The sequence below is a fragment of the Carcharhinus amblyrhynchos genome, unplaced genomic scaffold (assembly GCF_965287045.1).
Source record: "Carcharhinus amblyrhynchos unplaced genomic scaffold, sCarAmb.v2.hapA scaffold_90, whole genome shotgun sequence".
In the NCBI taxonomy this organism is placed as follows: Eukaryota; Metazoa; Chordata; class Chondrichthyes; order Carcharhiniformes; family Carcharhinidae; genus Carcharhinus; species Carcharhinus amblyrhynchos.
Window position 1 is genome coordinate 629,818 of NW_027649830.1, and position 15,315 is coordinate 645,132.

The following is a 15,315-nucleotide window of genomic DNA, read 5'->3' on the forward strand; positions in this document are numbered from 1 at the left end:
GTGGTAGTTCTTGTCGATGCAGACTGGATGGGCCAAAGGGCCTTTTCTGCCCTCTATGACCATGACTCTATTTGGAAGATAGAGAGAGACTGGCACTCGTATCCACAGCCACCGGACATCTCAAAGCGCTTCGCAGCCAGTGAAGTACTTTGAGGTGTACCCAATATCACGATGTAGGAAAGGTGGTAGCAGGTAGCTCCCACAAACAGCAATGTGATCACCTGTTTTCGTAATATTGCTTAAGGGATAAACATTGGCCCTAAAGCACCGGCCAAAACTCCCCTTAGACAGGCAGCTGGAGCCTCAATTTAAAAGCCTCGTCTGAAAGAAGCTGCACCTTGATTGTAGCGCTTCTTCAATACCAAGCTGGAGTGTTGATGTTTGCGCTCAAAACCTAAAGCGAGACTTGAACCCAGTTCCTTGTGGCTGCGAGGAGGTCCCTGAGGCTCCACGGAGCCAATCTGGCCTACAGAGGTGAGGCTGAGATACTGCACCTTCACAAGACATTGTACTCCTCGTGCCCCACTGCACCATAACCTTATTTCCCATTGTCCACGGTCACCATCTTAATTCCAAACCCGTGGCAAAATCATGTCCATCTGGGAGTCGCATCGAGATGGTTCCAAAAACAAAGCTTCACTTTGACCCTCTTCTGTCTGGAATTGTCTCTTATCTCAGGATTCACTCTGTGCATTTTTATCTGCCCTCGCACCCTTCCCCATTTCGTCAGGTTGACTTTCTTCATCTGTTCAGTGGGCTTCACGTCACCCATGCTGTTTGATGAGAGGAAGTACCCTTATCACTTGATGCTGCAGAAGTTCCTGTGTTCTGGAGGACACGATGCCCTGTTTGAGTGAGTAATTCTGTTGGGAAACTGAGCAAATTCACTGTCTGTCATTTGGAATGAGGGGTTTGGTGAATGCTGTTGTGCACAGTTTGTAGAGTGCATGGGCAAGTGAGATTCAATCGACGAAAAACCCCCAAAGTGCAATCTTTGTGTTGATTGGCGTACGCGATTTATGGGGGCAGAGCACGGGTATTTGCCTCAGTTTGGTCTGCAGCACTTTAACCATTCAACTGGCTTCCCGACAGGACCTTTAACTGGGCTCTGTCGATGGGGGGGAAGGTGCCAATCACCGAAGGCCTGGAGCACACCGAGCTCCCGGATGGCACGGGCGAGTTCCTCGATGCCTGGCTGATGCTCGTGGAGAAGATGGTGAACCCGACGACTGTTCTGGAGTCTCCGCACTCTCTGCCGGCCAAGCCACCCGGTGGCCAGAACTTCCCGCAGTTCAGCGCTCTCCGCTTTCTGGTGGTGACACAGAAGGTAAGCTTCACGCCTTCTAGGATGTACAGCTTGGGAGGGGAGGCTGTTTGTAATTTTTATTAATGATCTGGATGAGGGTATAGTTGGGTGGATTAGTAAGTTTGCTGATGACACCAAAGTCAGAGGTGTGGTAGATAGTGATGAAGGGTGTCATAGTTTGCAGGAAGACTTAGGTTGCAGAGCTGGGCCGAGAGGTGGCGGATGGAGTTTAATGCGGAGAAGTGTGAGGTAATTCACTTTGGTAGGAATAACAGATGTGTCGAGTATAGGGCTAACGGGAGGACTTTGAATAGTGTGGATGAGCAGAGGGATCTAGGTGTATGTGTACATAGATCCCTGAAAGTTGGGAGTCAAGTAGATAAGGTTGTTAAGAAGGCATACGGTGTCTTGGCGTTTATTGGTAGGGGGATTGAATTTAGGAGTCGCAGCGTCATGTTGCAACTGTACACAACTCTGGTGCGGCCGCACTTGGAGTACTGTGTGCAGTTCTGGTCCCCACATTATAGGAAGGATGTGGAGGCTTTGGAGAGGGTGCAGAGGAGGTTTACCAGGATGTTGCCTGGTATGGAGGGGAGGTCCTATGAGGAGAGGCTGAGGGATTTGGGGTTGTTTTCGCTGGAAAGAAGGCGGCTAAGAGGGGATCTTATTGAAACATATAAGATGATTAGAGGTTTAGATAGGGTGGATAGTAATAGCCTTTTTCCTCTGATGGAGAAATCTAGCACAAGGGGGCATGGCTTTAAATTAAGGGGGGGTAGTTATAGGACGGATGTCAGGGGTAGGTTCTTTACCCAGAGGGTGGTGAGGGATTGGAATGCCCTGCCTGCTGCAGTTGTAAATGCGCCTAGTTTGGGGGCGTTTAAGAGATCCGTGGATAGGTTTATGGACGAGAAGGGATTGGTTTAGGTTAGTGGGTCATTGTTTTGTAACTGGTCGGCGCAACATCGTGGGCCGAAGGGCCTGTTCTGCGCTGTAATGTTCTATGTTCTATTTGTCCCTTCATGTCAGTGCCAGCCCTTTGAAAGAATTAGGCACATTACCCCCCCCACCCAAATAACCCTGTAAAATTCTACTCCAAGTATTTATCCCGTTCCCCTTTTGAAAGATATTATTAAATCTGCGACCACTGCTCTTTCAGACAGTGAATTCCAGAGAATAACACCCTGCATTAAAATGTTTCCCCTCATCTGAGCTAAAGCTTAAAGTTAAAGTTTATTTATTTATTAGTGTCACGAATAGGCTTACATTAACACTGTACTGAAGTTATTGTGAACATCCCCTATTGGCCACTCTCTGGTGCCTGTTCGGATAACACTGAGGGAGAATTTAGTATGGTCAATGCACCCTAACCAGCACGTCTTTCAGACTGTGTGAGGAAACTGGAGCACCGGAGAAAGCCCACGCAGACACAGGGAGAATGTACAGACTCACAGACAGTGACCTCAGCGGGGAATTGAACCTGGGTCCCTGGTGCTGTGAAGCAGCAGTGCTAACCCACTGTACCACACAGGCTCAGGTCACTGAGTAAAAGTGTGTGTACCAGCCAGCTGACTCTGATGTTTAAATTGTTCCTCATCCATGCAGTGAGGATTGAAGCATGGGAGAGAGTCCAAGCTTGCAATGTCCCACCCAGCAATTCAGTCCCCTCTATGCTGTGTAACACCCAAATGTGGGGCAGTGTCCCACCTTTGCTCACTGACCTATTTCTATCCATCATCCAACATTCTCTTTTTTGCTTGGTTGCTTTCTCTCGTTATCTCTCTCTATCCCTGTTGCTCGGTGGGGGGGGGGGGGGTTGCTGTTGTTCGTGTGCTCATGTTTTTTTTAATGTAACGTTTGACAGGCAGCCTTTAACTGCATCAAGAACCTGTGGAATCGCAAGCCGTTAAAGGTGTACGGTGGGCGCATGGCCGAGTCGATGCTAGCGATCTTATGCCACATCCTGAGGGGCGAGCCCGTGATCCGTGAGCGACTGTCCAAGGAGAAAGAGGGCAGCAGGACAGAGGAGGAGGGTCCCCAGGAAGAAGGGACGGCACCAAGGCGTGAGCCCCAAGTGAACCAACAGCAGCTTCAGCAGGTTAGGATTGCTGAGGAAATGTATTTGGTTTGTTCATTTTGGAGCCAGTGGAGGGAACGGAATAGATGTTTTTCTGCAGCTGTACGGTGTTGTAGTAAGACCCTCTGAACCACATTCCACCCTGACTTAGCCAATCTTTCACTGTCACTGGGTCAAGATCCTGGGGCACCTTCCCTAATAGCACTGTGGGTGTACCTATACTGCCCGGACTGCAACAGCAAGAAGGCAATTCACAGTCACCTAATTGAGGCAAATAGGGATGGACATCAAATGCTGGCCTGGCCAGCGACATCCATTTTCTGTGAATGAATAAATTAATCAAAGTATTGTTCTGAATTTTGGCCTCAGCTGGCTGCTTTGGCCTCTCACTTTTCCCTTCCTGACCTGTGGGTGGGACACTTGATTCTGTTTGGTCCCTCAGCCTGACGTGTTGCTTGTCGAGCTTGGTGCTTTTTTAAGCATCCTTAATTGCCCTGTAGCTGCACTAAAGACACTGTACAGATCCATGCATGTCTGTGTCCCCTCCAAACACAGATTAATGGGATGACATCCACTGCTTAGGGCGGCACGATAGCACAGTGGTTAGCACTGCTGCTTCACAGCTCCAGGGACCTGGGTTCGATTCCTGGCTCAGGTCACTGCTGTGTGGAGTTTGCACGTTTTCCTCATCTCTGCATGGGTTTCCTCCGGGTGCTCCAAAGATGTGCTGGTTAGGTTGATTGGCCATGCTAAAATTGCCCTTTAGTGTCCTGGCATGTGTAGGTTAGAGGGATTAGTGGGTAAATGTGTAGGGATACAGGGTAGGGCCTGGGTGGGATTGTGGTCAGTGCAGATTCGATGGGCCGAAGGGCCTGTTTCTACACTGTAGGTTTCTCTGTTCTATGCTCCCCTCACCACTGTTCCGGTCCACAGTTGGATCCCTCTGGTGCTGTGATTTTCTAAGGAACCAGAGCAGAGCCAAAATTCTGCCTGACCAGTATTCTACACCCTGAGGGAGGCCATGGCTCAAAGTCCAGGCATCATTGCAGTAGAGGGCAGCGAGCAAAGGGAGAGGTGGACCACGTGAGGAGTTATACCCCCAGTGGCACAGAGATGCGTGTGCCCCAGTGTCTGGTTGTGGAGTTTGGTATTGGTTACTGAGCACATTGTTGCAGGTTCCTGTATGGATTATCTTTACTTTTTCAGCTGATGGACATGGGTTTCACGAGGGAGCACGCAATGGAAGCCTTGCTGAACACGAGCAGTATGGAACAGGCGACTGAGTACCTGTTAACGCACCCCCCTCCGCTCTTGGGAGGAGCTGTACGCGTGAGGGCACGTAACATTTTTTAATATATGTACATGGGGATTTTGTAGGGGTAGGGGTGGATGTTGTGCTGGGCCCAGGGATGCCTGACATACTGTGGCTTTGTAAAGCCCCAGAGTACAAGCTGTGCTCAGTCTACTGACTCCTTTTTCAGCTCTTTGCTCTTTTCTGTTGTCCGTAGTGAAATTACTGTGATGTCTTGGTTCAGATGCTTCACGTCTTCCCCAGCTCCCAGCCTTTACATGCCTGGATCCTTCACTTACCGATCCTTCCACTGCCTTATTCCACAGTTACCTAGCAACCTCCCTCCAACCTGTCTCATAAGTTCCTCCCTCTACTTTTCCCTCTCCGTGGAGGGAGAAAGGGCAAGAGAGCATGGTCACACCATAACTTACGTGGAGCCGTTCTTCCTCCATTCCGGGCATCCTTTCCCAAACACTCTGATGGAAAACAGAATCCCTCCTTTTGAAAGTGATCCCCCCTTTTTAGTGCATCTGATCAGTCATTGTCCCAGCTTACCCTCGCAACTCGAGCTTCATCGGAGAATTACAGCATTATTACAGAACGGGTGAGAGTGAGAGGCAGCATTCAATCCATAGTGTCTGTACGGGCTCGCCAAATGAATAATTCCCCCAGTGCCATTCTCCCGCCTTCTCCCTGTAATGCTGCACCCCCTTCTGTTTCAGTCATTCTGATTGAACGTGGCTCCGCCACACACTCAGGCAGTGCCTTCCACACCCCAACCACTTGCTGTGTGCAAAGCTTTTTCGCATATTGCTTTTGCTTTTTATCAGTTATTTCAAACTGTCACATTTTTTATAGAAAGATTAACAGATACCCGGGAGTGAGTTACAGACTGGAATCTAATCGAGGGGTTCGGGGTGGTTTATATATATAGAATAACAGATACCCGGGAGTGAGTTACGGACTGGAATCTAATCGAGGGGTTCGGGGTGGTTTATATATAGAATAACAGATACCCAGGAGTTTATACAGTCAAGAGGTGTGGGGTGCCTGTATTGTGCTGTTATGTTCTATGGGACAGTTTAGGTTAGAGAGCGATTAGATTGGTTCCACTGGTCAGCGCAACATTGGGGCCTGAAGGGCCTGTACTGCGCTGTAATGTTCTATATATAGAATAACAGATACCCGGGAGTGAGTTACAGACTGGAATCTAATCGAGGGGTTCGGGGTGGTTTATATATAGAATAACAGATACCCGGGAGTTTATACAGTCAAGAGGTGTGGGGTGCCTGTATTGTGCTGTTATGTTCTATGGGACAGTTTAGGTTAGAGAGCGATTAGATTGGTTCCACTGGTCAGCGCAACATTGGGGCCTGAAGGGCCTGTACTGCGCTGTAATGTTCTATATATAGAATAACAGATACCCGGGAGTGAGTTACAGACTGGAATCTAATCGAGGGGTTCGGAGTGGTTTATATATAGAATAACAGATACCCGGGAGTGAGTTACAGACTGGAATCTAATCGAGGGGTTCGGGGTGGTTTATATATAGAATAACAGATACCCAGGAGTTTATACAGTCAAGAGGTGTGGGGTGCCTGTATTGTGCTGTTATGTTCTATGGGACAGTTTAGGTTAGAGAGCGATTAGATTGGTTCCACTGGTCAGCGCAACATTGGGGCCTGAAGGGCCTGTACTGCGCTGTAATGTTCTATATATAGAATAACAGATACCCAGGAATGAGTTACAGATTGGAATCTGATTGAGGTTCAGGGTGGGTGGAACAGGTTTATATGTGGATAATCTGGTATCGGACTGTTACTTGGTGAAAGTTATTTTGTGTCTGAACCCAGAGGGGTAGGCGGCTTATCTTGAATCCACTTGCACAGCACACTCAAAATGACTCATTCATTGCTGCTACTTTTCTCTTAAAGCTGCCAGGATTTCTGGCTATTTTCTGATGTTGGTATGTCCTGTCTCAGACACACATTACTGAACGTTTCCTCATAAAGGAGAGTAGTTCACGTGCTTTGATTGCGAAAGTACTGGTGTATGTTCTTGCCTAAGGAAGCTTGATTAAATCTTTGCAGGAGCTCAGCATGTCTGAGGAGGATCAGATGATGAGAGCAATTGCCATGTCGCTAGGGCAGGATATCCCAATGGACCAGAGTACAGAGTCACCAGAGGTAAGGCCTTTAAAAGGCTGGGTTTGTCCAGTAAAAAGTCTGACAACACCAGGTTTCAGTCCAACCGGTTTATTTGATAGTAAATTCACTACCAAATTACTATCAAATAGATCGGTTGGACTGAAACCTGGTGTTGTCAGTCTTTTTACTGTGTTTACCCCAGTCCAGTGCCGGCATATCCACGTCATGGATTTGTCCATCCATTCAGCAGACCTTCTGCACTCCATCACCTCACCCCACCCTCCAAGCATCCCACCTAGGTCCTTCCCTCAGCCCTATGGCTTAATCCCACTTGTTTACCATGGCTGATCCACCTAACTGCACATTTTTGGAGTGAGGGAGGAAACTGGAGGAGACACGGGAGGAGGTGCAGACTCCACACAGTCCCCCGAGGCCGGAATCGATCCTTGGTGCTTGGAGGCAGGATCGATTCTGCCTCGAGCTTTTGTCACTCATCCCAAACTGTGACAACTGGGTGTCCTGCTTGGCCATTTCAGCGGGGCAGTTAAGAGAAACGCTTCGCTGTGGGTCAGGAGTCACATGTAGGCCAGACTGGGCAAGGATGGCTGATTTTCTTTCTGAAAGGACATGTGTGAATCTGTTGAGTTTTTGTAATAATCAGTGATAGCACTGCTGCCTCACTGTCTGTGTGGAGTTTGCAAGTTCTCCCCATGTCTGTGTGGGTTTCCTCCGGGTGCTCCAGTTTCTTCCCACTGTCCAAAGATGTGCAGGTTAGGGGGATTGGCCATGCTAAATTGCCCCTTAATGTCAAGGGGACTAGCTAGGATAAATACATGGGGTTATGGGGAAAGGGTCTGGGTGGGATTGTGATCGGCTCAATGGGCCAACTGGCCTCTGTGGGATCCTATGGTTCTATGACAGTTGTCATGCTGACCATTACTGAGACTAGCTCTCAATTCCAGGTTCATTTTTTAAATTGATTTCATCAACAGTTGTGATGGGATTTAAACTGTTTCCAGAGCATTCACCTAGGCCTCTGTATTACACCATGAGAAAACCATTCAGCCCATCAGTGCTGGCTCCATGCTGTATCCCAGCCTTCCTCTTTTTCAAATATTTATCCAGTGATCTTTTGAGAGTTGCTATTTAGCTTCTTTGAGTAGGAGATGAGGTCCTTAATGTGATTACTGTCACTAGAGAGGTAGTGCTTGATAGACTAATGGGACTGAAGGTAGACAAGTACCCAGGACCGGATGGAATGCATCACAGGGTTCTGAAAGAAATGGCAGATTTGATAGCGGATGCCTTAGTGATTATTTATCAAAATTCGCTGGGACTTCGGGAAGTGCCAGAAGATTGGAAAACGGCTAATGTTACGCCGCTGTTTAAAAAAGGTAGCAGACAAAAGGCAGGGAATTATAGGCCGGTTAGTTTAACGCCTGTAGTTGGAAAAATGCTAGAATCCGTCATCAAAGAAGAAATAGCAAGGCACCTAGAAAAGGACAGTTTGATCGAGCAGACGCAGCACAGATTCGTTAAGGGGAAGTCGTATTTAACGAATTTATTGGATTTCTATGAGGATGTGACTAGTGCGGTAGACAGAGGTAAACCGGTAGATGTGGTGTTCTTAGATTTCCAAAAGGCGTTTGATAAGGTGCCGCACAAAAGGTCGCTGCGGAAGGTTAGGATGCACGGAGTTGGGGGTAAGGTGTTAGCGTGGATAGAGGATTGGTTGTCTAATAGGAGGCAGAGAGTTGGTATCGATGGGTGCTATTCTGATTGGCGGTTGGTGACTAGTGGACTGCCGCAGTGATCGGTGCTGGGGCCTCAACTGTTTACCATTTACATAGATGTTCTGGAAGAGCGGGCTGAGTGTAGGGTAACAAAATTTGCTGATGACACAAAGATGAGTGGAAAAGCAAATTGCGTGGAAGGTGCGGAGAGTCTGCAGAGAGCTCTGGATAGGCTGAGTGAGTGGGCGAGGACCTGACAGATGGAGTATAGTGTTAGCAAATGTGAGGTTATCCACTTTGGTAGAAATAATAGTAGGAGGGATTATTATTTAAAAGGTGAAAAGCTGCAGCATGCTACGATGCAGAGGGTCCTTGTGCATGAGTTGCAAAAACTCAGTCTGCAGGTGCAGCAGGTGATCAGGAAGGCGAATGGGATGTTGGCCTTTATAGCAAGGGGGATAGAATGTAAAAGCAGGGAGGTCTTGCTGCAACTGTACAGGGCACTGGTGAGGCCGCAGCTGGAGTACTGTGTGCAGTTTTGCTCACCGCAGTTGTGAAAGGATATCTTGGCCTTGGAAGGAGTATGGAGAAGGTTCACTGGGCTGATACCGGAGATGAGGAAAGTGTTAAATTAAAAGCGGAGGAATTTAGAGTAGCTAAGAGTAGTGGGCGAGAAGAGGATTGGGAGAGGTTTAAATGTCAACAAAGATTGACAAAGAAGTTGATAAAGAAGGGTAGGAGAAACTATGAAGCTGGGCTAGCGCTTAATATAAAAAAGGATAGCAAGAGTTTTTATAAAAAGGAAGAGGCTGGCTAGGGTGAACGTTGGTCCTTTAGAGGATGAGAAAGGGGACCTAGTGGTAGGGGATGGGGATATGGCTGAGGTATTGAATAACTTTTTTGTTTCTGTCTTCACGGAGGAGGACGTGAATAATTTGCCGGGTGTTAGTGATGGAAAGGTGGTAGGACTGGAGGGTCTTAATGACATTACTGTTACTAGAGAGGCGGTGCTGACAGACTGGAGGGGCTGATTGTGGACAAGTCCCCAGGACCGGATGGAATGCATTCGAGGGTTCTGAAAGAAATGGCGGAGGTGATAGTGGATGCCTTGGTGGTTATTTTCCAGACGTCGCTGGATTCCGGGGAAGTGCCGGAGGATTGGAAAACGGCTAATGTTACGCCGTTGTTTAAGAAGGGTGCCAGGCAAAAGGCGGGGAATTATAGGCCGGTTAGTTTAACGTCTGTGGTAGGTAAAATGTTAGAATCTGTCATTAAGGAGGAAATTGCAAGGCATCTTGAAGGGAATTGCTTGATAGAGCAGACGCAGCAAGGTTTCATTAAAGGGAAGTCGTGTCTGACAAATTTACTGGAGTTCTATGAGGATGTGTCTAGGGCAGTCGATAGAGGAGAGCCGGTGGATGTGGTCTTTCTGGATTTTCAGAAGGCGTTTGACAAAGTACCTCACAAGAGGTTATTGCTGAAGGTCGAGGGACATATGGAGTTGGGGGTAGGGTGTTAGCGTGGATAGAGGATTGGTTGTCAAATAGGAGGCAGAGAGTGGGGGTCAACGGGTGCTATTCGGATTGGCGGTTGGTGACTAGTGGAGTGCCCCAGGGGTCGGTGCTGGGGCCTCAGCTATTTACCATTTATATAGATGATCTGGAGGAGGGAACCGAGTGTAGGGTGTCGAAATTTGCTGATGACACCAAGATTGGGGGAACGGCAAATTGTGCGGAGGGTGTGGAGAGTCTGCAGAAGGATCTAGATAGGCTGGGCAAATGGGCCAGGAAATAGCAAATGGAATTTAATGTTGGCAAGTGTGAGGTGGTCCACTTTGGTAGGAATAATGGTAGGAAGGACTATTACTTACGGGGTGAAAAACTGCAGCAGGCGACGGTGCAGAGGGACCTCGGGGTCCTTGTGCATGAGTCGCAAAAACCCAGCTTGCAGGTGCAGCAGGTGGTCAGGAAGGCGAATGGGATGCTGGCCTTCATAGCAAGGGGGATTGAATATAAAAGTAGGGAGGTCTTGCTGCAGCTGTATAGGGCATTGGTGAGGCCGCAGCTGGAGTACTGTGTGCAGTTTTGGGTGCCGCACCTGCGCAAAGATATTTTGGCCTTGGAGGGAGTGCAGAGGAGGTTTACTAGGCTGATACCGGAGTTGAGGGGGTTGAGCTGTGAGGAGAGGCTGAATAAACTAGGCTTGTACTCGTTAGAGTTTAGAAGAATGAGGGGAGACCTCATTGAGACGTATAAGATGATGAATGGGATGGATAGGATAGAGGTGGAGAGACTCTTCCCGCTCAAGAAAGATAGTAGGACTAGGGGGCACAGCCTCAAGATAAAGGGGGGGCAGTTTAGAACGGAGTTGAGGAGGAACTTCTTCACTCAAAGGGTGGTGAATCTCTGGAATTCTCTGCCCGTTGAAGTGGTGGAGGCTGCCTCGCTAAATATTTTTAAGACGCGGGTTGATGGGTTTTTGATGAGAGAGGGGATTAAGGGTTATGGGGAGAGGGCGGGAATGTGGAACTGAGCCACGACAGATCAGCCATGATCTTACTGAATGGCGGGGCAGGCTCGAAGGGCTAGATGGCCTACTCCTGCTCCTATTTCTTATGTTCTTATGAGGGGGTTAGCTTATGAGGAGAGATTGAATAGACTGGGTCTGTACTCGTTGGAGTTTAGAAGGCTGAGGGGGGATCTTATAGATTCGTATAAGATAATGAAAGGGGATGGATAGGGTAGAGGTAGAGAGATTCTTCTCGCTTAGAAAGAATAGCAGAACTAGAGGGCATAGCCTCAAAATAAGGGGGGGGGCGGGCGCAGTTTAGATTGGAGTTGAGGAGGACCTTCTTCACTCAAAGGGTGGTGAATCTCTGGAATTCTCTGCCCGTTGAAGTGGTGGAGGCTACCTCGCTAAATATATTTAAGTCACGGGTAGATAGGTTTCTGATAGACAGGGGAATTAAGGGTTATGGGGAGAAAGCGGGAAAGTGGAACTGATCCACTTCAGATCAGCCATGATCTTATTGAATGGCGGGGCAGGCTCAAAGGGCTAGATGGCCTACTCCTGCTCCTATTTCTTATGTTCCTTCCACTGCCCTTACATGTCCTGATAACATGATGTGGATTTAACTGCATGTGCCTCATGTTCGTCTTGCCCTCCTCCCACTCCCCACGTGACCCCGTTCCCTGTGTGCACCACCACCACCAACCCCCCCCCCCCCCCCCCCCCCCCCCAGCATGAATGCTTGCCCGGTTCTGAATGCCTTACCGTTCCTTCTCCAGGAAGCAGCCCGCCGTAAGGAGGAGGAGGAGCGCAAGGCACGCGAGAAGCAGGAGGAGGAGGAAGTGAAGAGCCTGGAGAGGTATCAGGATGTGGTGCCCTTGGAGCCTGACGAATTGAACTGCTTCACGGAGAAGATGCTGCCTGGCTGCTTCCACCTGCTGGACGAGTTACCAGACACGGTGTACCGGGTTTGTGACTTGATCATGACTGCTGTCAAACGCAATGGGGCTGACTACAGAGACCTGATACTGACCCGGGTGGTGGAGCAGGTGAGAATTTGCTGCTTCTGTTAGTGCGAGAGAGTGTGTGAGCCAAGCTCTCTTTTTGTCTGCTTATGGTTTTGGAAGTGTCTGTTTTGTGGTTGGTCTGAAACCTTATCGGTAAACTGCTCACAGTCAGAGAGAGATACAGTACTTTTCTTTCAAGCATGTTGGTGAGCCAATCACGCATGGTAACAGTTGCATTTATGTAGTGAAATTTGGATCTGTGGGAAAGATTTGGGCCAGATGACCAAATCGAAAATGTGCTCCACGTCGGCCTCTGCTGATCACAGCCTTCAACTGCTGTGACACAATTCTGTTTACGTAAGTATTCCCACTTCAAGTGTTTAGAGGCATTTTAATTGTTAAATGTCAACTCAAAGTGTGATCTGAAGTTGGGTACAATGAACATTTTTTTGAGGTAGATACAATCAGATGCACTAATACCTGGAGTGCTCCATCTTGAGGCTATGTTGGATAGGGAGTATGATACCTCACAAGAGGCCATTCTCCCCATTGTGCCTGTGCTGGCTCTTTAAGAGAGCTAGACACATATTCCCACTCCCCTCAATTGAATCCATTCTATTCAGGCAACACCTTCCAGATCAGGCATTTTTAAAAATGTATTCTTCACATCTTACCACCGGTCTTGTCCTTAGCTCACGTTCTTTTCCTTCAGATTCTTTTGTGCCTCCCCTACCCTGGGCACATGTGCCATCTATATGTTCTAAGTTTGCAGTGAGGTCAGTGTTTGTCTTTCAGCAGGTATGGGAAGCTGCCAATGTCCTTATCACTGCGGCGCTCCCCTTGACTACAAGCGACACCAAGACGGTGGCAGAGTGGACCAGCCAGATGGCCACGCTCCCGCAGGCTTCTAACCTTGCCACCAGGATCCTTCTTGTCACCCTTCTGTTTGAGGTACGGGTTTTGTATTGCTTGTATAGCTCTTTGGTAGGGCACGCGGGAGGGATTAGTGCACAGATAGAAGACTGTGTTGAGGGGATTGAATGAGTATAAAGAGTGGGCTGGGGGGAAATGGAGAACAGATGATGTGCAGTAGGAGAAGAGGGGGCAATGGGGTTGCCTTTTTGTGCCAGTGCTGCAGTTGCTCGAAGTAGGGTCACTGTTTTAACAATAAGGGATTGTCCATTTTAAACAGATGAAGAGAAATATTCTGTGAGATTCATGAATCTTCAGAACTCTCTTCCTCAAAAGGTGCTAACTTAATCGAGCGTTTCGAGGGAGTGACCAAGATTGATGAGGATAGGGCATGTTGTAAGGCCTTTGACAAGGTCCCTCATGGCAGACTGGTGCAGAAGGTGAAGTTGCATGGGATCAGAGGTGAGCTGGCAATGTGGATACAAAACTGGCTCAGCCATAGAAGACAGAGGGTAGCAGTGGAAGGGTGTGTTTCTGAATGGAGGGCTGTGACAAGTGGTGTTCCTCAGGGATCAGTGCTGGGACCTTCGCTGTTTGTAATATATATAAATGATTCGGAGGAAAATGTAACTGGATTAATTAGTAAGTTGGCAGATGACATAAAGGTTAGTGGATTTGCGGATAGCGATGAGGACCATCAGAGGATACAGCAGGATATAGATCAGTTGGAGACTTGGGTGGAGGGATGGCAGATGGAGTTTAATCCAGACAGGTGTGAGGTAATGCGTTTTGGAAGGTCTATTACAGATAGGAAATATACAGTAAATGGCAGAAACCTGAAGAGTATTGATAGGCAAGGGGATCTGGGTGTACAGGTACACAGGTCACTGTGGAAATACATGGCGAAGGTAGTCAAAAAGGCAGACAGCATGCTTCCCTTCATCGGCCAGGGCATTGAGTTTAAAAATTGGCAAGTTACGCACAGCTTTATAGTTTGGCTGCACTTGGAATATAGTATTCAACACGACCAGAAGGATGTGGAGGCTTTGGAGAGGATACAGAAAAGATTTACCAGGATGTTGCCTGGTATGGAGATCATTAGCTATCAGGAGAGGTTGGAGAAATTTGGTTTGTTCTCACTGGAGCGACGGAGGTTGAGGGGAGACCTGATATAACTCGCTGCTAGGAGGAGGTAGTGAAAGCAGATACGATAGTGACTTTTAAAGGTGTCTGGACAAATACATGAATAGGATGGGAATAGAGGGATATAGAAACATAAAGACAGAAACATAGAACTGTACAGGCCATTCGGCCCCTCGGTGTTGTGTCGAGCTCTATCCGAACCCAAGATCAAGCTATCCCACTCCCTATCATTCTGGTGTGCTCCATGTGCCTATCTAATAACCACTTGAAAGTTCCTAAAGTGTCCGACTCCACTATCACAGCAGGCAGTGCATCCTACACCCCAACCACACTCTGAGTGAAGAATCTACCTCAGACATCCCTCCTATATCCCCCACCATGAACCTTATAGTTATGGCCCCCTAGTAACAGCTACATCCACCCGAGGAAGTAGTCTCTCCACGTCCGTTCTATCCCTCTTATCATCTTATAAACCTCTATTAAGTCACCTCTCATCCTCCTCCGCTCTAAAGAGAAAAGCCCCAGCTCCCTTAATCTTTCCTTATAAGACCTACCCTCCAAACCAGGCAGCATCCTGGTAAATCTCCTCTGCACTCTCTCCAATGCTTCCACATCCTTCTTACAGTGAGGTGACCGGAACTGAACACAATATTCCAAATGTGGTCTCACCAACATCCGGTATAGTTGCAGCATAACCCCACAGCTCTTAAACTCAAACCCCCTGTTAATAAACACTAACACGCTATAAGCCTTCTTCATGCTCTATCCACTTGAGTGGCAACCTTCAGAGATCTGTGGATATGAACCCCAAGATCTCCCTGTTCCTCCACATTCCTTAGAACCCTGCCATTGACCCTGTAATCAGCATTCAAGTTTGTCCTACCAAAATGAATCACCTCGCACTTATCAGGGTTAAACTCCATCTGTCACTTTTCAGCCCAGCTCTGCATCCTATCAAAGTCTCTTTGCAGCCTACAAGAGCCCTTCACCTCATCCACCACTCCACCAATCTTGGTGTCATCAGCAAATTTACCCACTCTTCAGCCCCCTGTTCCAAGTCATTGATAAAAATCACAAATAGCAGAGGACCCAGCACTGATCCTTGTGGTACACCGCTGGTAACTGGCCTCCAATCTGAAAATTTTCCCTCCACCATCACCCTCTGTCTTCTATGAGACTTATCCAATTGGC

The 15,315-nt window shown here is 48.1% G+C and overlaps 1 protein-coding gene across 8 annotated transcripts in view; it reads left to right on the plus strand.

Moving 5' to 3' along the window:
- Positions 1–15,315, plus strand: part of huwe1 (HECT, UBA and WWE domain containing E3 ubiquitin protein ligase 1) — a 273,934-nt gene that overhangs the window by 154,136 nt on the left and 104,483 nt on the right. For all 8 annotated transcript variants that reach the window (XM_080182805.1, XM_080182808.1, XM_080182807.1 and 5 more), the window contains 7 exons: positions 731–853; positions 1,093–1,327; positions 3,171–3,404; positions 4,590–4,718; positions 6,765–6,860; positions 11,842–12,111; positions 12,868–13,020. In XM_080182805.1, the coding sequence (XP_080038931.1) occupies positions 731–853; positions 1,093–1,327; positions 3,171–3,404; positions 4,590–4,718; positions 6,765–6,860; positions 11,842–12,111; positions 12,868–13,020 (1,240 nt within the window). The remainder of the gene's footprint in view (positions 1–730; positions 854–1,092; positions 1,328–3,170; positions 3,405–4,589; positions 4,719–6,764; positions 6,861–11,841; positions 12,112–12,867; positions 13,021–15,315) is intronic.